Raw genomic sequence first — 21,509 nt, forward strand, 5'->3', positions numbered from 1 at the left:
TATATTTCTACTCCTGTGAATGGGAGAGGTCTCACACAGACTTGCTGTTGTACATACCAAAGTATCTGCTGTGGCTGAAAGCGTCTGAGTGGCTGCTCCATCACTCTGGCACTCAACCTTAGCTCCTTCTCTGCTACACACAGTGGCCGCTGGGATGAATCGCTGGGGATTAACATCTGCGAGAAGAGCACTGAGATGTGAAGAAGCCCACCCTGCATGCTTCGTGCTGATACGCCTTCTTCGGATCTTCCCTCAGTCCACCTTGTCTGCTTTTATCACATCTTTTGTCACAGTACTTTGTCCTCAAGCTGTTTATCACCAGTACAATTCACTGCAGTTTCTGTCCTGCTGAACTTTTCTCTGCACAGCAGTGCAATGTGTTGGCAGTCTTTTCCCAACCAAGTTCTTGTTAAGTGCAGAAGGAAATGAGTTAACTTAGCTCCTGCTGTTAAGCCCTGGAAATTGTGGTTAAGTAGTCAGCCATCATAAAAAAGTTAAACATTTGGTTTAAATCTAAAAGTCTTCTGATTGTTAAATCAGCATCAGAGCAGGACAAAAATTAGTTTATTTAGAATTTCTGTGCAGCTGGTGACAGAATTTGTCATTTTAAGCATAGATTGCTGCCAGTAGGATAATAGCTAGTGCCAGATTTGCTTAATGCATGCTGTATGTTTCTGAGTTGACTCCTATCATGGTTGACAACAAAAATTACATCATCCTATATTTCCAAGTAACATAGAATAAATGACTTCATAAAAGCAAATGCGCAAGGTACAGAAATATTCAGGAACAATGACATCACTTGCAGTTTAGACTTTTGAGTATGTGGAAGCTCGAATCAAGTTTAGTGTGTTGAATTGACGTTGCCATAATAAAACCTTTTTCTCTTCAGAGAGAACATCTGAAGACCGAAGTGGTACGATATTAGATGATTTTAAGAAAGTCGATATGTCAGTTCAATTACTTAGCTGTCTAAATCTCAAAATATTCACGTTAAGAGGTAATACCTAAGTCATTTGTTTTTTGAAATGGAGCATAATTGCCAGAAGTATATTTGGAAAGTTTACTGCCTACGAGCATTTCTCAGGCCTTTGTTTTTTTTAATTACCATAAATGATAGCTATACTAAAAATGGTTTATTTACTCAATATTAATTCATTTGATCAACTTGATAATTAGTTATCAGCTAAAATATGCAGGAATCCCTAAGAAGTGCAGATTTCTGAGAATTCAGGAGAATTGCTTTCTGTGTTCCTCTTCTAAAATTATGAAGTCATCAAATACAAATATTTAGCTTGTAACAACTACTCTTTCTGAGGTTTCTTATTTCTCAGGTAGAATTTTAGGCAATCGAACCCGTCTTCAAGGGCCTTATTTCTGCCAGTGAGGATGTTCAGTCAGTAGGTGAAAAACAGGCGTGAAATAAGGCTTCTCTTTCCCATTTCAGAAGATGCTGAAGCAAGTCTTACAAAAAGGAACAATGATCTGACAGGGACTTACTGCCCAGTCCGTCTCCCTGCACTTTTATATGCACAGTTTCCATGTCTTGTACTGTTGAGGCTGTGCTGAAACTTGCTGCTCATTGCTACAGGGCTTTTGCTGTGATAGAAACAAACGTTTGGACATGCTCTTTACTTATTTTTTTACTTCTATTTGCAAGGAATCAAGCACGGTAATACTTTGATTCTTCTTGAGGGGAGACTAATCCTGTCAAGTACTACGGAAAATATTTGCATAGTTGGCAAGTCTGATTTTTTTTTTTTCCTGGATGCTTTTTCAGTGCAATTTTTCACTTTCTTCTATTTTCAAAAAAGGTCATTTAAAAGCTGTAACATAACATGTGTTTAAAACAGAACAGTCAGTTTGATTCCAGATACCTCGTTGTGGAGTTTTCAACCTGAAAAAAAAATCAGTTAATTGGGAAAAATCTATGAAGTCTGCAGGCCACTCTTTCTAGTGTTATCTTTTGTCATTTGATTTTGTAAGCTGCTTGTATGTGCAACGCTTGCTTGTTTTATAAGTGCAGCAAACCAAAAAAAATGTGTTATGTTAGAGGATTCTTTATGGATCCTGGGCATCTTAAAAAATATTTTTGGTACAATACAAAACTGCCTACAACAGTAATAAATCCGTATACATTTTTCCGTAACCCAGGTGTAGCATTGGAAAAGCCATCAATTATTTATATATTTTTGTAAGTGTAGATGTTTTGTTCAGAGGTCAGTTTTAGAGTGGTCCAACTGAAAGTGGTAGGTGTTCATTTCTCGAGTGGATTTGCCAGGGCTTCACTCCGCGTATTTTTGTTCCCTCGAGGAGTGCGGGAAGGCTGCGCAGTGCGAGCTGAAGGTCTTCAGGGCTGGTTTTCGGGGTCGTGTCCATGTTACTGGCTGTCTAAAACATGAAGTGAACCAGTAAACGTGGCTGTGAGTGCAGACAGACACATGTGGAGGACAAATGGTTGCCTGTAGGCTGGCTTTCTGCTACTCCTGAATCTTTGATGTGTGATTTGAAGTAACCAGTTTGAAGTGGCTGTTGCAGTTTCTGCATAATTTGATCAGTTAAGTCATAAGAAATGTTTTCTTTGTGTCTACAGGAACACCGGTGTACTCAGTAGCCTGGGGACCTGATTCTGAAAAGGTTCTCTATACTTCAGGAAAGCAGCTGATTATTAAACCTCTCCAACCAAATGTTAAAGTTTTACAGGTATCATTAATACATTAAGGTCTCACTTCCCATGTGAAAACTCTTTTCAGTTATCTATAGCTTTGCCAAACATTGAACGTTTGTGCTAAAATTTTCCAGGCAGCATGCATGTGGCTCTTTTTTTCTGTCCACCTCCTATTTCAACTAAAACTTCCTTTTTTGAGAGAGAGAGAGAGAAAGTATTTACAAAAAGGGAAATGCTTAATCACATGCCTGAAGAATATCCACAATAGAAATTGTCAAATAATTTTTAGTTTACAGAAATGAACAAGGAGGAAGCAGAAAGATGCAAGAGCCTTTCCCTTTCTATTTGTTAGAAAAAGGCTGAAAGATACAGCAGCAGTCCTCTGGAACGTTCTTTTCGTGCAGATTGTTAGGCTTTCATTCGGCCTTGTTCCAGGCTGTCTTTAATTTATTCTTCTACAGAAGAGAATAAGCCCGTGCATTTGTATTGTTGGAAACCTTGATCTACACTGGAGTGTGTGAATGCTACTAAATGATAATTAATGGTAAGTATTAAACATAGAAATTCTCAGACTTGTTGCATTTATGTTTTTGTTTTGTTTTTCTGTTTCAGTGGAAAGCCCACGATGGCCTTATTTTAAAAACTGACTGGAACTCAGTCAATGAACTTATTCTTTCTGCAGGTGAAGATTGTAAATATAAGGTGTGTACTGGTTAACTTTTTAGGGGAAACTAAATTATCAAAAACATATTCGTAGGCATTCTGAAGTTTTCTAATCTTAATACCACTGAGAAGCTCAAAATTAAATGAGAAGGCTTTCAGTTTTCAAGAAAAACTTGTTACTCTATTTACATTATTTTTAAGCCTCACTCTGTCTAGTAGCATAAAATTAGAAGCGTGTCTGAAAAGGTATGCTAGAACAAAAATTAGTAAAATGCAACTGAAATAAACTCCTACAGGAAAATACGTAGAACTGTAAAAATGAGTACTTGGAATAATGTAACCTAACCTATGACATATTTGACATATCTGAAAGGAGTAATGACAAAATTAGAGGAGGTAAAGCCACTGCAAATGACTTGACGCTATTAATTGACTTCTTGGTCTTCTAGTGGTTACATTCAGTGAGAAAATCTGTTTGGTCTAGAAATTTGAGGAGTACCTTGCATTTTTGGGAAGCAAGTGCAAATAAAATAAACCTTGTCGTTATGTTACAGACTTACAGTAAAGTACAGGAAACAAAACTCATTATATCAAAATATTTTATATAGAGAATAATGTAATATTTGCCATAGCAGCAAAGTCAAGTCCATTGCATTAAACTAACCAATATTGATTAGGAGCAGCCTATAATGAAAGATGAACTATAATACGATGTGTGATTTTTTTTTTTTCCAGTTACACAACAGCACACTAAAGTAACTAGGAGACTGTATTGCTCTAACTTTTGTAATTGTGAGGGTTAGGTCTAGAATACATAGAGGTGCATGCAAGGTGTGGTCATATAACGTTTTTAATATATTTTTTTAAGGTATGGGACAGTTATGGGCATCTACTGTACAGCTCACAGCCCCATGAATATCCTATAACATCCATTGCTTGGTCTGGGGATGGAGAATTATTTGCTGTGGGGTCTTTTCATACTTTACGTCTATGTGATAAAACTGGGGTAAGTAATAATGCTGAGAAACGGCAGATGTAGAACTGTGCAAATTTATTGATAGTACAGTAAATATTCCTGGGGTTATACTTCTTGATCTGCCTAGCTGCACATCTAAATATGTTCTGGTAGGTAAAAATTCTTTAAATAATATTGTCTTTCAGGACATTATACTTTTTTGTTTTTGTTTGCTTGTTTGTTTGTTGGCTTGCTTTTTTTAAAAAATTTTTTTTCCTTTAAAACTGTAAGAATTTACAAGCATATCCTGTAAGGCTATAATGAAATGCTACTAACTGTAAAAAGCAAGTAGTGAATGACAATGAGCTGTCTTAAAAAAGGAGATAAAAGAACAATGTCCATGGGGAAAAAAAAAAAAAAGAATAAAATTTCCTATGCATATATTATTTAGCTTATTTTTCCTTAAAAAATTCTAAGAATTGACAGGCATATTTTATAAGATCACAAAATGCAATTGTCAGACATCAGAAATGATAACGCTAAAGCAGTAGTAAAAGAGGAGCTAAGAGAACATTTATGATTTTGTTTCTAATGGATGGACAGGTCATAATTATTCTAGCTAAGATATACTTTAAACCTCTCATCTGAGCTTCTCTATTACTACCTGACTGTAGAATAACAGAAGAAAGACGCACCTAAAGGAGCTAACTCTCGTTTTGTTGTTGTTTGCTTTTTTTTTTGACTTGCAGCTTTCCTCCGAGTTTGCTGTTGCTGACCTAGTATTTTTTTTTCTTCCAACTTGGTCTTCAATTAAAATTAATGTGGTTTCATCTGCCTTCGCTGGTATTCTAAAAAAGTTAGCCCAAAGCACAGATTGACCTGATTGTCTCTGTGGATTTCCTGTGGTTCTGCATCTTTTTGTTCAGACTCGAATTGCATCAAACCTTGCCGGTTTGGGACTTTCATTGACCCATTCTCTACCTCTTTTGTTGTTGCATTCATTGCACTTTTGCTCAGGTTGGGAAAGCAGCGTTTGCTGTGGTGTCTGGGGGCATCCTCAGTACCTCGGGTTTTTCCCTGCTGTGAACCGGGACGGCACGTTTCAGGTAGTTTTACATTCATGAGAATAGCCTTTAAAAATTGTACGAGAAGAGGCGTGCAGGGTAGGATCTCTGAGTCTTCGTATTTCACTTTCTGTACTGATTCTGATTTTGGTAATCTTCCCTAAAAAAAATAAATGTAATTGAGGCCTTTAAATTTGAAGCGGGGATTGCTTCAATTTTCTGTGCCTTTCCCTCTTGCTTTGAGAAATTCCTCGTGCTACTTAATCTGTATAAGTAAAATTTGTGTACAGTTGTCTTGAAGGAAAGCACCTCACATGCAATTTTCTTCTGGAAAGCATTACTCTGCAGATTGTTTTGTTTAATCTGCTTTATTTATATCTGATTTTTTCAGATATTTACGTTAAGGAGATTTTTTTTATCACCTATGTGTTAAAAGCACACTAGAAAGTTCAGAAGAGTAAAGTTGAGTTGGAGCTTTATTAACTTGTGCAAACGAAAACAGGTAACTTTCACATAGGTTTAAAAAAAAAAAGTTACTGAAGTAGGTATAAAAAATATAGAAGTAAAAAAGGTATTTCCTGTCTCTCTTTGGTATATGTTTTGAGAACAAATATACTGTGAGAAGTTTCCTTTTATCACCTCACATTTCACGTGGATTATACAAAGCAGAGAAAATGCATATTAAACAGTGCAAACATCGTTACAATCGATTGCAATTTCCATCGTGTAATGTTTTTCATCATTGAAACTATTCTTTTAAAAGCAGGTATATCTTACTGTTAGATTTCTCTGCCTATGTTTTGTTCAGAGTTAAATACTGCCTCTCTCAAGAAAATGGATAAATACTCTGTGCATGCAATCATAACGATTGTGCGGTCACCTCTCAACTGTCAGACGGTGGGACGTTCAGATCGCTGTTCACAGTCTCTATCGCCGGTGGGGACATCATTTCTTCTCCTGGCATCCTTCTGGTCGGGTTAATGTTAGGCGTGGAGAGTGTGGCATTGTCTTTTTGACTGCCCCCAAACTTTTTTTTCCTAGGCGAAGTGGATAAGAGGATTTGTCTCCATTTAATATGCCGAGTAACTCTATTTAAAACGTAATTAAAGCAGTAATCTGCTCTGTTGCCTTTCCATCTGCCTATATAAATATGCCATTGTAGAAGTGTTTCTATACATATAGCATATTTTGCAGCCAAATAAGTTATATTTATGCTAGTACAACTACATCTGTGTTGGACGATGTTATGTAACACAGGACTTTAAACAACCAGACCAGCCGTTACCACTAGTATTCTTCCTCAAAGAGCACTTTAAACCGTGCTCTCTTCATTCACAACCACTTTCCGCCTCCTTTCTGAGTACTGGGATTACAGAGCTATATTAGCAAATGGTAAACTGAAATACATATGCTCTTTTGTGGGTGGTGCCAGCAATTTAAATAACATTTTGCACTCAACATAGATTTAAGCTTAAATGTGACGAAGACTGATGTACTGGAAAAGGAAGACAAATACTAGATATTTTTTTTCTGCCATCTTGTAGGCTGTTTTGTATAGCTTTTGTTTCTGATCTCCAGGGCATTACTGTTTTTCTTGCTAGCCATTATATAATCTAATTTATTGTAAGTACAGTTGAAACTCCTACTAACTAAAAATGAGTAATTTTTTAATCAGTATATAATAAGAAGTCTGCTTGTGGACTTTAAAAAAATGCAGATAGGTTTATTTTTTCACAAAATTAAGGGCTCTTTTACCTGGTTTATTACTCAACTCTCAAAGAAATAAAGGCATGTACAGTAGCTAGTGCCAGATGTTTTTCTCTATTTAGCAGCTAGCAATGATAAATTATTATCTTCAAAAGTCGTGACTTTTAATGAAAGTTTCTTTCCTGACATTAAATGTAAATAGTTACTAAAGAACTAGCTTTGCTAGTAATGGGGGAAAAGGAAGAATGATTCACATACCACCAGAGTGATGGAGTTTGAAGAGAACCAGACCTGGCTTTTACTGGTCAACATAGACATTTTTATTATGTCTGATGTAATGGAGCTATATTGGCAAATTGCTCCTTAGGGAGCCATCAGGCGATATATATATCATTAACTCTTCTCTAGCATATGTGTTCAGTTTTGGGACATAATTAAATTAAATTCTGTTAGTGTATGTTCTTTTCTCCTATTCTTTTTTTCTTCCTGGATACTTTGTTCTGGCAGCTGTACGTTAAGAAAGAAAACTAAAAATATAGCAGTAACTCTTAGAAAAGTTTTTTTTCTTCATTTAAAAATCACCTTTGCTCTTGATAGCTTTATTTATCTAAAATAAATTATTATGGCTACCATACAGAATAACAAACAAAATATATTTACTGTTGGAATTTGTTGTCTGCCCTAGTGTCTGTGATCATTAATCCTGTAGAGGCTACTAAGATTAATTTTAAGGCATAAATATTGAAATGTAATGCTGGATGTGTTGAGAGATAGACTTGAACCCTCCTGGTGTTCGCAGCTTTTCCGAATCTAATCACTTGGATGGAGGGCAATGCTTAAAAAGTTCATTTATGTAAGCTATTTCCTGTGGCTCTGCGTGCTTCCCTTGACATTACTGATCAGGTCAAAATATTTACACAGTAAGAGATGGTAAGAATGACTGAAATTCACTGATTTCCTCCTTCTCCACTCCACTCCCACGTAAGTGCCTTAGAAAATGGACCCTACCCATCTGCTCCTAAGACAGGTTGTGTTGTGAATGCTTTGGAGAGTAGAAGAATAATATAAAAACCACAGCAATAAAATGTAGGGAACATTGCCTAATATCTGTAGAAAATAAAGGAAAAAGATCTGCACGTGTAACAGCTATTCCTCACCCCATTTAAAGCAAGTGGAAGTATGGTGCTATGGCTCTATTGAGCTCTGTTGTTACATGGTTCTTTTCAGCTTTTTCTCAAGAAGACAAATATAATGAGAGTTATTGCATTATTTGTTGCATTATTTGATATCCAGAATTGGCCATATGTTAAATAGTTAGCGGTGTTCTTTTTTTCCTTATTTTTTAAACTATTGATAAATGAGGGGAAAAAAAGCATCTAAGGATTTTAAAACTACAGTGTAGCAGGTATCTACAGAGAAGCTTTGAAAATAATTTAAGATTTATCTTTAAAACCATGATCCCCATTCAGGACAGTGAAGTGTGTGACTATTGTAAAATTAACATTATAATATGTCTTTTATATTACCATTAGATATTAGACTAATATAAAAAAGATGGCAAGATTTTGAAAGTGGCTGTATACAATGCGTGTGTTTTCATACCATTCAGAATTGTCCTAAACTACAGCACTGTAGAAATCACAGCAAATCTGTTTCCTATAGAGTTACAATGAGCTTTGATCCCATTACATTTAGTCTTGCTTCTCACAGATATGCACTTGGCAGTGTAGCAAAATAAGTTTTTGTGTTTTTTCTTCTGCGCTGTCTCTATTTCATCTACCTTTATTAACAATCAAGATTCTGAATTCTTTGTAGCTCAATAAAATAAAAAAATTTACAGATGGGTTTCCCATGGAGTTATGTTGCTGACCAATTCTTTCCAAGCTGACATATTTTAATTTATTAGAATTGGCTAATGTGACTTCTGGAAGAAAATGAAAACATGTGGATCATCTATGGAAGTAATAATCTATATAAAGAATTACATCAATGTTTCATTTTCTAAGGTTAAGAATTTATATGGGACAGTTTGTCATCCTATTTTTAGTTCTTCTGGGGTCCAATAATTACGAGAGCGTGCTTGGATTTCAGGAGAATTTTTGGAAAGCAGCATAATACCTCCCCTGGAGGTACTGGCTTAGTCGTTTTTTTGATAATTAACTTTAATTACTAGAGCTAATTCCAACAAATGTTTGAGAAGGCAGCAGGAACCCTCCTTAGTCCTGTGCTTTCTTCAAGTCACACGTTGAGGAAAGTTTCTCCTTCTCAGGTAGTAAGTTGCTGTATCTCCACCCGTAGCTCTGGATTCCTTACCACCAGTTATGCGTGTTGTCTGTGGTCTGCAGGATCTTCTGTGGATGCTGGTGTGGTGGGAGTTGGAAGCCCGATAAGGGTGTTTTTGGTACAATAAGCCTTATGTTTTATACTCAGTAAAATAAGGGTGGAGTCGCGTAGAGACATACGCATCCTACAAGCTAGGTCTGTATGTGTATGAATATTCAGGTGCTTCTAAAGCATCCGAGTATAGATTTGCTTTGGATAATTGATTTTATAATCTCGTAATATTTGACGTGTCTTCTGTTATATGATAAAATTAATAGGCATTTTCTGAAGTGAAGCTTCCAGGCAGTTTGCACTAAAACATCACTTGCCAGCCTTAATGGGCATGCAGACTGCAGTAAGTTTTGAGATATCAGCTACCAGTGCACTAATGTGAATTCCCCAGCAGGGCACAAGCCAGACTGGTCCTTCACTTTAAAATAAACAAGTAAAAGTTCTTATTTAGCAGGAGCTGAGCCTTTGTGCAAATGTCAGCCCGGTCGGGCTGCGCGGGGCCAAGAGCGTGCGGTTCCTCTTGGTCCCTTCTGCTCTATGAATCCTGGAGTGGTCTGCAGGGGAGATCGCGTGTTTTCTTTTTGTAAAGAAAGGCAAAATTAGCAAAGATGATAGTTAAAGCCGGCTGATTAGGTATGTTGTGCAGATTCTGACTTCATGGGGAGGCTCAGCAGTATCAGCTTTAGTTCAGCCTGTGTCAGTGCTCCCTGCACCAAGCTCCGCGCACTTGTAAAGAGACCCTGAACAGAGACCAGCCAGGAACAACGAACCATCCACGGTTGACATTAGTATTATTTTTATCATTTAAAATATAACAGAATGCTCTTTCTTCATTACGTTTCTTTTCAATGTATTTATGCAGTGGTATTATGTGGATAACCATTCTTAACTTACTGCACTCGGTCCAGAAATAATAACTAACTCGATCCTTCATATTGAGTCTTGATCTATCAATATTATGCGTTTGAAAGGCTATCCTTGTTCCTCTGAATTTGCTCATTAAAATTGACCCACGTCTCAAGAGCCTACTCCGTTTCCATTTCTGGAAGTCAGACAATATTCAATGGCCGCAGTGCTTCATCTATTTTTACTACATTGTGTAATCAGAAAAGGGAAGCTTAAGTTATTGCTTTTAGGTATTCATTTAATATAATGAAACTTCTATAACTACTGGTTTTGTTCTTGAGGGTAGTTCATTGAATTCAATAAAGAATTAATTATGACACAGGAGAAGTATAAGCCAAAGAGTAATACCACAGGATAAGATTGCAGCATTTCGGACAATGTTGGAAGAACATTCGTACAGTCATTCATACAGTCATAGCCATATCCTGTTTTTTTTTAACTCAGTGTATGGAGGGGATGTATAACAGTTTGTAGAAATTGTTTCTGTTTTGCAAATGCAGAGGTAAATTATCTTTATTTATTGGAGCTTTTTGTGTGCATGATGTATCAGACATCTTCAGGGAGTACGGATCACAGGAGTGCTCTGAATTACATCAGGTGCTTTCTGAAAGGAATAGGAAATAAAACTTTCTGTTTTATATTTTTAAAAATGTATGTATTTTAGGTTGTAATCTGGAAACATGTTAGTAAGTGTTTGAAATACCTGAAAGAAAAGCAGACTTTTGTCTTATAAAGAGGTAATTTGGGAAATGTATGCTCTTTCAGAGGTGCAGTCTATCTGCTCTGCATAAAAAAGTTAGCCCTAAAGCCAGATGCTTCAAGCTCCATGATGTGGTTCTTAGTTGATGGCTTGAAGCCTTTATCTGACGTAAATGGCCTTAGAAAAAAACTCTTGTCTGCTTGAGAAGATCCTAATACCCAGCTTTGAAATAGTGCTTCTTCACACTCTTTTCAGACCACATCTGGCCAGCTGTGAAAAATGTCTCAGATGTAGGAGGACATGTAGAGCATTCTGAGTGTGCCTGTTGCAATCATCGCATGGCCCTACAACTCAAGAGCTTACTCATTCCCCATGTAAGGATGTCAGACACAAATTAAAGATATGCTTTTAATTACTACGGAGTGTCTCATACAGAGCTCATCCTGTTGAGGCAGAAGAGTAAGTTATGGACTTTTCTCCAAAAAAGAAAAAAAAAAAAAAAGGAAAAGTAAAAAGCAATTACCTTCCCCAACTGCAGATTATATAGGCAGTGAATGGTGTGTCTGAGCCAAGAGGCATGGAAGCTGAAACCTTAAAATTGAGTGCTTGAAATTGGAAAGTCAGTCAGTGCTGACATTGTCTTTCACTTGCCCTCGTGTGCCTCGGCCGTAAAAGAGCCGTAACTCAGTAAGTCATCTCAGAGAGTGCGCTGCACATCGTCAGCACAACTGGGAGCTTGAATTTCATCCCGTTGTGTTTCCCTGCTATTGAAAGTTGCTCCGACACCTTTATTTTAATACGATTTTTGTGATTTCATTTTGGATAAGTCATACAAAGACTTTGCGTGAAGGACTTCATATTTCTTTGGTCTTATGGGTACTGCAAAAGAAATCAGAGTATGAAATGTGTTAGAAACATTAGGTGAATATTTTCTTCCAGCTGTCTCCCCTTTGGTGTAATATCATGTATCTGAAAGTCACGAGAATCCAATGTCTACATTTAACTTCGATCACATGTTTTTTCTTAATGATTTGATTCTTAAGTTTTCAAATGTGTTTGAATATTCAGGTAGTTCTGCAAGAGCTAAATGCTATTAAAAATATTCTATTATACAGTTCTGAAGGGGCTATAGTTGAGATTTGCTTCTCCTTTTAAACTCTGGTTTAAATTCTTCCTAGAAGTCCATAAAAAGGTTATTTCATTTTTGTCACCCACTTTCAGGGAAACGCTTGTTCTCAGGTTTGGGATGACTTGTTTCAACTGCGTTTCTGAGATGCAAGAAAGAGAAGACGGGTGTCTTGGTCTGATAATTCTAGTTTTTGACAAGAGTGTATTGACAAGGATCCACCTAAATTTAGAGGAGTCTTGCGCATAAGGCTGAGTGAATTTGAGAATAAAGGTTTTCACTGGAGAAAATGTAAATATGGGAAAGGAATAAAATTAAGCTTAGCATTAAATGTAAGCTGCTCTAGTTCTCTCCAAGGCTAGGCCAGATCTCAGACTGTGGTTGCAGTAATGTTTCAACTTCTTGTTTTTGTTGCAGGCATAGCAACTGGAAACGTTAATACATCTTTCCCCTTCAAAATAACAATAACAGAGACTAGGGAGAAAGGCGGGCAAGGTATCTAGCATCTTCCCGTGCTAGGAGAGCGATGCGTAGGCATCTCTTTCAGTGCTTCTCTCCATCTGCTTAGGTTGGCAGCATGGTGAGGAGCAACGGCAGCTCTCTGTGCAGCAGCAGTGGCTGCTCTAAGCTGATTTTGCCTGGGCAGTGCTAGTTCTGTGTGCAGGAACGGCCGCCGCTGCAGCATAAGCTGAATGCACACACTTAGGACTGTAGCCTACTGTACCAGCGTTACCAGTGTCATTGTTTCTAAGGGTGCTTCCTTAATTTTCATGTAGTGATTGCCTAGCTTTATGGATGGCTAGGTACGCTTTAAATATACCTTGTCTAGTTAACTTTTACCTACTGTACTTCAGGCACTGGGACATTCTTCATTTCTGCCGTATCTGATGGTTTCCTTTTTTTGTGTCCCCGCTTTTCAAGTAATCTGATTTAAGAATCTAATCTCTTTGGTTTGCTTGTTAAAACTGTGATAAAAAGTTATGCCATTGATACATTTCTGTTAAAAAATGTGAATAACTCTGTAACTATTTATTACAATCAATTATTTCCAAAAAAGTACAAAATGGTTAAGAACTCTTTTCTCTTTTTTTCTGCAAGTGGTCCTATGCTTTAGAGAAGCCCAACACTGGCAGCATATTTAATATTGCTTGGTCTGTTGACGGCACTCAGCTAGCTGGAGCATGTGGCAATGGGCACGTCATCTTTGCCCACGTTGTGGAGCAGCGCTGGGAGTGGAAGAACTTTGAAATAACATTGATTAAGAGGAGAACCATGCAGGTAATCTTAACTATGCAGAACTCTACATCCCGAGTAGTCGCTTTCTAAGGCTTTTCTCAGTACCAGATTTGAATTTTTAATCCTCAAGTAACAAATATTATTGACTATCCTTTATTTCCATGTATATATCACTGAAAATGTTAAGATCATAAAATGGCCAGAGTTAGCAAATAATGTAAATAATTATCCCTTGTACAGAAGATCGGATCTCTGTAAACTAAACCATACTGCCAGATGAGCCAGAAGTACTTTATCCTCCAGAATAAAATAAAGCCCATTTGGAGAACATGTGAAATTAGCTGTGGGAGGCAGCTTATGAGAGATAATTTCAAGTGTAATGAAAATGTTTATGCAGAAAACAATACAAATACGTGGGCCAAAACCAAAGCATGGTATTATTTCAATAGTGTTACAGTAACTGTCAGCAAAGATGAAGCTGCCTGACCAAGTGTAGGCAATACAGAGGAACTTTCTTTGCCTTACCTGCGTTCATAAGATGCTGGAGGGACTGATGCACCTCGTAACAGCTGATCCTTTAGCTAGGCGTGCTGTGCCCATGTCGTTAGTGAAGCTATGATGAATGTCGCTGTCTCAGCGAATTTCCAGATACATTTGGTTGCTGGCTGTAGCTGCTTATCTGCACCACGTGCTGTATCGCAGCCTAGATCCAGATCTTCCAAAGGTACAGAACTTTGTCATGCATCATATATCACACATCAGGTACCGGCTTGGTGCTTCCAGCCCCTGAGTGCCGAGCCATAGGCACCGAGCTCCGGGGGAGCTGCCAAGTCTCAGCGCTGCTGGAAGCCAGCAGGCCCTACATGTGGTTTCTGGAGCTTAAGCTCAGGATCCTTCCTTCGAAAAATCTTGGCCCGGATCCACATTTAGGTTACCAAATATCTGGGAATTAATACAAAAGTATGAATTTTACCTTCTAACTTGTCTTCTGTGTTCCCAGACACTGACTCACAACATTTGCTCAGTGGACAGTGGGGTAATATAAGATTTCCATCTTACAAATTTTCCAAATTACACATTTGATATTAGACACCAGGCCAATATTTTCAATATCAAATTCAAGTTCCTAAATTCCTAATTAGGCCCTTAAATGTTTTTTGGTCTCAATTCTTTCATGTTGACTATGTAATTGGGAAAAGTTGTAACAACAGGAATGCTGTATAACAATTGTGTCTAGTGGGTGGGATAATATGAGTCAGTGTCTGGGAACACAGAAGACAAATTAGCAGGTAAAAATTCATATTTCTTCTTTCATTCCCAGACATCGACTCGTAACAGATGGGCTCTGTTAATAACTCCAGGGAGTTTGAATATGCAAACAACTGAGGAAGGATAGCTAACCCTGATCCAAGATTTTATTTTATTTTATTTTATTTTATTTTATTTTATTTTATTTTATTTTATTTTATTTTATTTTATTTTATTTTATTTTATTTTATTTTATTTTATTTTATTTTATTTTATTTTATTTTATTTTATTTTATTTTATTTTATTTTATTCCTATATATTTATATAGAAAAATCTTACCCACAAAAACTTTCTAGATGCATTCCTTTGTCCTTATTATTACAATAGCAAAGTTAGTTATGGACATATCACTGCAGTGAACACAAAAATTAATATGCCTTTGGAAATTGTTCTAGACTTCCATAATAATTGAGTTCAATCCTTGTTTTGCAATTGGTTGAAGAATGGAGAAAATCAAGGAGAAATTACCACCCTAGTAGATTTCATGAAGCTACAATCTAAAGACATCTTTGAGCTCAAAAATCTGTGTTGGTTACAAACTGTGATTTTCTTGTAACATTGTCATCTGAGCAAATTTTCACAGAAATGACACGGCCTACTTAATCAAGGTCATATCCTAAATTTCTCTTAAAGTATGTTAAATAGCCAGAACTGTTTAATAACGAGACAGCATATCTTTATCAAAACCTTGGTTATTGCTAAGTATTCAGATGGGATCATGATGGGATCACTGAAGTATTTATTACATTTCAAATTGTTTAACCAGCTGAACAGTGAGCGTTAAAATGGGAACTTTCAGACATCCTTGATCACAGATGCTTTTATCAACTCCATGTATTATATTTTGCTTATACCTTCTGTGTTCCAATTAAGCATTAATTATTCATTTCTTTCTTTTAAGGAAGTCTATCCAGCTCTTGAGTAATTTTTATTCCTTGAGCATTCCTGCTGTTGTGCTTTTTCTGTTTTTAACGATTGACTCTTGGAGTACCCAGCTGTGATTATGCTATTGATTTTTGAATAGAACATCCATTCACAAAGACAGAAAATTAACAGATAAAAATTACATTTAAAGCAAAATTTCTTTTTTTTTCCCAAAATTTGTTTCAAAAGCATATTCATTGTTTATTCAGAGTTTATAGAACCTTTGCATTTTAAGTTTTCCACCAGTACTGTGCAAGTGCCTATTCCAACATAATTGTGTTCTTCTACTAATGATATAATAGTATCAGCATGTGCTTATAATAAGAAAGAATATAATATTTAACAACTTTCATTTCATTTATTGCCATTTTATTCATCTAAAGATTTCTCTCAATTAGGTGCACAATGTTATTAATGATGCAGTTGATTTGCTGGAATTCCGTGACAGGGTTATCAAGGCCTCTTTGAACTATGGGCATTTGGTTGTCTCAACTTCTCTTCAGTGTTATGTATTTTCGTAAGTAATACGTATTCATGAAGCTTTTTTGAATTTATTTCACTGTTGTAAGAAAGCAGCAGAAACTTTATTTGAAGTACAGTAGTTCATGACCTATTTGTTTTTGAAACTAATTGAAATACTCTATCTAGCATCATATACAACAAAATGTATTTGAGTACAGTTGCCCTCCTTCTGTCATCCTTTCTTCCAGCTTCTTCTAGCTTCTTGTACAGCCAGTCAGCGCACCAACATGTGGCCACAAAAATTTCTGCTCTTTTCAGATAGAGGCAGCAATAATGATGACTGGATGCAAATGTATTTGTCCCCGTTAGGTGACTCCATCCAGTGACTTTATTTGAATACTGCTTCTGGCATGCCAGTTGTTTTGGAATAAAATCAGAATGATTCAATCCTACATCATTTTTTAAGAACATGATATTCTGTTTCATATGCTGAGATCTAAAGTTTACTGCTGAAGCAACCAATCAGCTCAGTGAGACGACTGATGTTGAACAATAATCCAGCCTGTAACAGGGCGTGCATCCTGACTCCAGATCACTCTAAGAGTTGAGCTGCGATTTAGAAGTACTTTAAAAATTTACTTGCTTCATACAAACGTGATTTTTCTGTTCACTCAGACACCTAGGTCAGCTACAGCTAGTGTGAAGGGATGCAAAAAAGAAAGCAGAAGTGTTACTGGATCATACTGCACAGTTATCAGTGTTACTTGGCTTCTTATATGTCGTTTTCCTTGTTGAAAAACTCCCTTTATAACAATATTAAATGATTAAAATGTGTGTGCTTTACTTAGTGAATTCAACTTTGTATTTACAATGGTGTGTTACGATAATGGTTTTAACAAGTGACGAATTTCTTTTTCCTGTAGTACAAAGAACTGGAATACACCACTTATCTTTGACCTGAAGGAAGGAACAGTCACTTTGATTCTACAAGCAGAAAGGTAGCTTACTGTAATGTTCATTATTAGATACTTCTTGAGATGTGTTTCTGAAAAACTTTGCCACCAAGTTCTTAGGAAACAAAACAAAATAACACACAGGAGATTTTAGAAATAGACAAAAATATACAGTATTGGTAAGTAGCTTCTGAAGGCATAGCCAGTGTATTTGACATACATCTGTGATGGTGGTAATGAATCTTATCATATATTACTGTGTATGGTTATACTCATTTATGGAAGAAAGTAAATCTTCCTATATTACAGTAACGTCTCTTTTCTATGTTCTATATTGCTTTTTTGAAGTGGAATATATTTTATAGAAATTATCTTAGGCCTCCGAGTTTTATTAGAAACATTGCCAGGTATGCAAAATAAAAAATAAATGATGCTTTCATTTTTCTTACATATATGTACTATGTTTACAAGAAATTACATTTTTTTTTCTCAGTTTAAAAATGTTTTAATCTGTATTTCCTGAAAATCATTTGTCAGAGATCTTTACGTGTGCTTTTGTAGGAGAGTCTTTTAAAGGACTACGAACAGGAGCGGAATTCAAAAATCTTCAGTTTCAATTGTAGTCTTAATTCTCTTGGGCAAGTATTCTTGGACAGCTTTTCCAGCATAATGCAGTGCAATACACCCTGCATTTTTGAGTGCCCCAGATTAAACACGTGTGTCTTGGACTGCAGAGAGACTGCAGTACAGGAAGGGGAAGCAAGTAGCCAGGATTCTGAAGATCGAATTCTAGATTTGAAGTTTTGTGCTGCTAATTGAAAGTATAGTTTGCAAACACGATACAGGTTCTGTGGCAGTGAAGGTGATCCCTACTCCACAGAACTGAACCTAAAATTTTAGTAAAATATGTCTACGCTGGCAGATCTGTGTGCAAACAGATGGTGGTTCATTTGGTGCCAATGGCAATGATATTTACAATAGTTGGGAGTCTACCGACTGTTTTTTTTTTTTAATGGATGTATTTTGTGTCTAAGAACTATAGATACTGTACTTAACAAACAATTATTGTTATGCAGAAGTATTTATATTCTATATAAAAGATTGCAACGTGTTCTGGCAAATCATTTATTTCACTGAAGCTCTACATCTAAATAGATGGCAAGCAGTTTGTTAACAGTGTCTTCTATTTTCTTTACGTTATAATCCAGTCATAGTGAAGGAAATGATGCAGATAATACTCTTTCAAAGCTAGCCCTAAATATTAGGGCTTTTTCTCAAATATATGCACAAAGTACACAAACCGATGGTCAGGGTTCTCTTGTGTGGTGATGTGCAGGGAATACTGTGTGTAGTTATATGCTGTGTCATCAGGCGTCATAAGATTAAATCTTAAAATATCTATAACTGATAAAATCATAGTAGTTCCAGATAATAAATATTTCTTATGGAAAAAGATAACATTCACATTAAAACTGAAGTCATCTGCTCAGAGCTTTCAGAATGTCAACTATGTAAGGCTTAGAAATTATGTCATTTAACTGAAAACATTTGCAGAATAATAGACAATTGTCTTCAAATGGTTGAAATGGTCATCCTTCTTTTCTATATTATTAAACAATTAGCTTTTTTTTTTTTTTTTTAGGCATTTTCTTCTCGTAGATGGTGGAGGACTTTATTTATATTCCTATGAAGGGAGATTAATTTCCTCTCCAAAATTTCCAGGAATGAGAACAGACATTTTAAATGCCCAGACAGTATCTCTGAGTAATGATACTCTGGCAGTAAAAGACAAAGCTGATGAAAAGGGTAAGTTCTCAGTTCTGATAGTTCCATGTTTGCTAATAATTTATTGTGAAGTTTTCAGCATCTGTGCATTTAACTTTGTTTTCCATGCTTAGCATAATTATTATAAAACGTAAGCATAGAGCATGAAGATTTTATTGATGGTATAAATCAAATATAATAATATAATAAAAATGACATAAAATGATGGGTCTTGTATACCTTTGATTAAAAAAAAACTGAATGAGAATATATATATGTTTCCGAACTTCCAGCTGCATGTAATGCATTGGAAAACCATGGAATATTTGCAGTAAATACCTGCACGGTGGCTCTTCCATAATAATAAAATGGACTTTTATAAGTAACAATATATTTTAGTGAAATGTATTCAGAAGAAATAAGTGGTTTTCAAAACAATTATAAACAGGTAAGTGAAAAGTTGGATTTTTTCTGGTCTTTTTTACTCTGTGTATTTCTATTGCACAAGTGTATGTATGGTTTTTTATATATTAGTATGTATAACAGACTTTATTGCCATATTGACACCTTTGATGCAGTTAGGATAAAAACAGTAGAAGTATTATGGATAAATGAAGAAAACATGGAAAATTCATACAAGAATACTGACTGCTGTCTGTATCTGTATCTACACAAACTTTGGATTTTGATGGTAAATCCACTCTCTGGCCCTGTTCCTTTGGCCATCATCCTGAATAAAACCCAAGAGCATCTCCAGCTCCAAATCATTGCTATTAGTGTCCTGAAAATCTTGTCAGCCAGTTCTGCACACAGGCTGATCTTCATCAAAATTGTAATTTACAGAGCTTGGGTATCTGGCTATGTTTTCAAAATAAGCTCACCAAATGAAACTACTGATAGCAGCTTCTGTTCTGCTAATAAGTAGGGATTTGTATTTTTATTTTTCCCTATTCTTGCTACGAATCCCACCAGTAGTGGTAAAAAGCCTTATAATATGCCAGCACATGGGAAAACAGATTCTTGGCACAGGAAGCTGTGGCTTATCTAGGCCTGTTTATTCTTCTCAACTCACCCTAGCAGAAGCATTTTTTTCTTTGCCCTATTTTGAGGGCAGGTCTGTTTTTCATAATGCAGTGCATTATAGAAATATCTAAGAGCTGAGCGTGCTGCAGGAAGCAGTTTGCACATCAGAGCCAGGAGCTCTTTACAAGCCCATTTACTCCCAAACACAGACAGGCATAACTTCAGCGTCGTTATGTGGATACTCTCCCTCTTCCAGTAATCCAGAAAAAAAAGATGTGTATCTGTGCACTTAGTGTCCTTCCTCATTCTCTAGGGAAGCTGGAGGAGGGAGGAGAGCTTGTTCTGAAAAAGGAGCTCCTGGCCCTAGCTGTGACCAGCTATTCCATGAAAATACGTGTGTGTTGAAGGCACACAAGAGCTGTTCTTTCTCGGACTGGTGAAAGAGATAATTTAGCTTCTAAGTAATGTTAAGATTTCAAGATTTAAAAAAACAAAAACCACACACATACACAAAATCGCACTTACCTGAAATACCATAATAAGCATTGTAGATAGAAAAAGTTAATCAATTTCACTTGCCAGCTAGGTACAGCAGATTTCTCTTACCCCCCTTAATCTCACTTCCTATGGCTATTATAGTGGCAGCAGAATTGGTTTGTACAGCAAGATCAAAATAAACATCATGCAGGGAGCCATGCATAAAAGTGAGAAAAATACCACTTCTCAGGAACAGCTCATTTTCTTTTGTATATTTAACCAGCTGCCAAGAGTAATGCTTGTGCAAAACCCTTTCTTTTCCTCCTCTGCAAACTCGACCGATGCTTTTCGAACACCTGCTCTTACAGTTTCTTTTTTTTTCCTGCCTAAATAACCACTGACCTCAAAGCAACATCCTGTGTCCTAGTGAGAGAAAGACGCAGCAGGATTAACATGTTAACATCGCCATCCTTTGGAGTGAGCATGCATGTTCATTTTATGGTGTGTGCTTACAGGTAGCACGTCAAATCCTCAGGTGGGATGTGTTATCAAGCATCTGAAATGCTGTCACATCTGTGTTTTCCATGAACTGATGCTGAATCGAGTGTTTAAATTGGAGTTTAAATAGGCAGTAAAGTGCTAATTTTCTCATTATATATTACAGTGGCTATCAGTGCCCTGAAAATAACAATGTTTGGGAATTTTCACAGAATACTCTGACTGCAAAATGAGAATATTCCTGCCTGTGCTCAGCAGACTATGATGACTGCATTTTCCAAACTAAGATTCTTGTTTGACCAGAGCGTGAAAGTTTTTGGTAAACTAAGCACACAGTAATATGTATCCACTTACAGTTCTATCATACTCTGAAAACGAATGGAACTTATTGAAAAGTCTGTAAAGAACTGTTGATTTTAGCTAATAAACCATATTTTTGTCCTTCAGTTATCTACATATTTGATGCTTTGTCTGGAAAGCCACTGGGTGATGGAAAGCCTCTAACCCATAAGGTAAGATGAAAGCTAGAAAGTCTCTTTTTTGTTATATTTTGAAATTAATAATCAATAATGCTTTGCCTGATGTTAATATATTTAATAACCTACTAAAGTTTATGATCTTAATACAGAGCAGCTTGACAACTCTAGTTTACTCTTATAAAATAAAAAGTTAGATTCTCTATGCAGTGTTCATGTACCAAGGGATTTACTCTAGGTTATATTCAGTTCCTGGAGAGTTTT

General features: G+C 36.3%; 1 protein-coding gene across 2 annotated transcripts in view; it reads left to right on the forward strand.

Moving 5' to 3' along the window:
* IFT80 (intraflagellar transport 80) overlaps nucleotides 1-21,509 on the forward strand; it is a 47,271-nt gene that overhangs the window by 15,554 nt on the left and 10,208 nt on the right. Inside the window, exons 2-11 of one of the 2 annotated variants that reach the window (XM_083847957.1) lie at nucleotides 144-292; nucleotides 1,661-1,741; nucleotides 2,594-2,703; nucleotides 3,281-3,370; nucleotides 4,200-4,337; nucleotides 13,222-13,401; nucleotides 15,991-16,109; nucleotides 16,978-17,052; nucleotides 18,650-18,813; nucleotides 21,217-21,281. In XM_083847957.1, coding sequence (XP_083704083.1) covers nucleotides 217-292; nucleotides 1,661-1,741; nucleotides 2,594-2,703; nucleotides 3,281-3,370; nucleotides 4,200-4,337; nucleotides 13,222-13,401; nucleotides 15,991-16,109; nucleotides 16,978-17,052; nucleotides 18,650-18,813; nucleotides 21,217-21,281 — 1,098 coding nt within the window. In that variant the 5' untranslated portion in view covers nucleotides 144-216. The remainder of the gene's footprint in view (nucleotides 1-143; nucleotides 293-1,660; nucleotides 1,742-2,593; nucleotides 2,704-3,280; nucleotides 3,371-4,199; nucleotides 4,338-13,221; nucleotides 13,402-15,990; nucleotides 16,110-16,977; nucleotides 17,053-18,649; nucleotides 18,814-21,216; nucleotides 21,282-21,509) is intronic. The other variant, XM_083847956.1, reaches the window with a different exon arrangement.

The sequence above is a fragment of the Anser anser genome, assembly GCF_964211835.1.
Source record: "Anser anser genome assembly, chromosome: 9".
NCBI lineage: Eukaryota > Metazoa > Chordata > Aves > Anseriformes > Anatidae > Anser > Anser anser.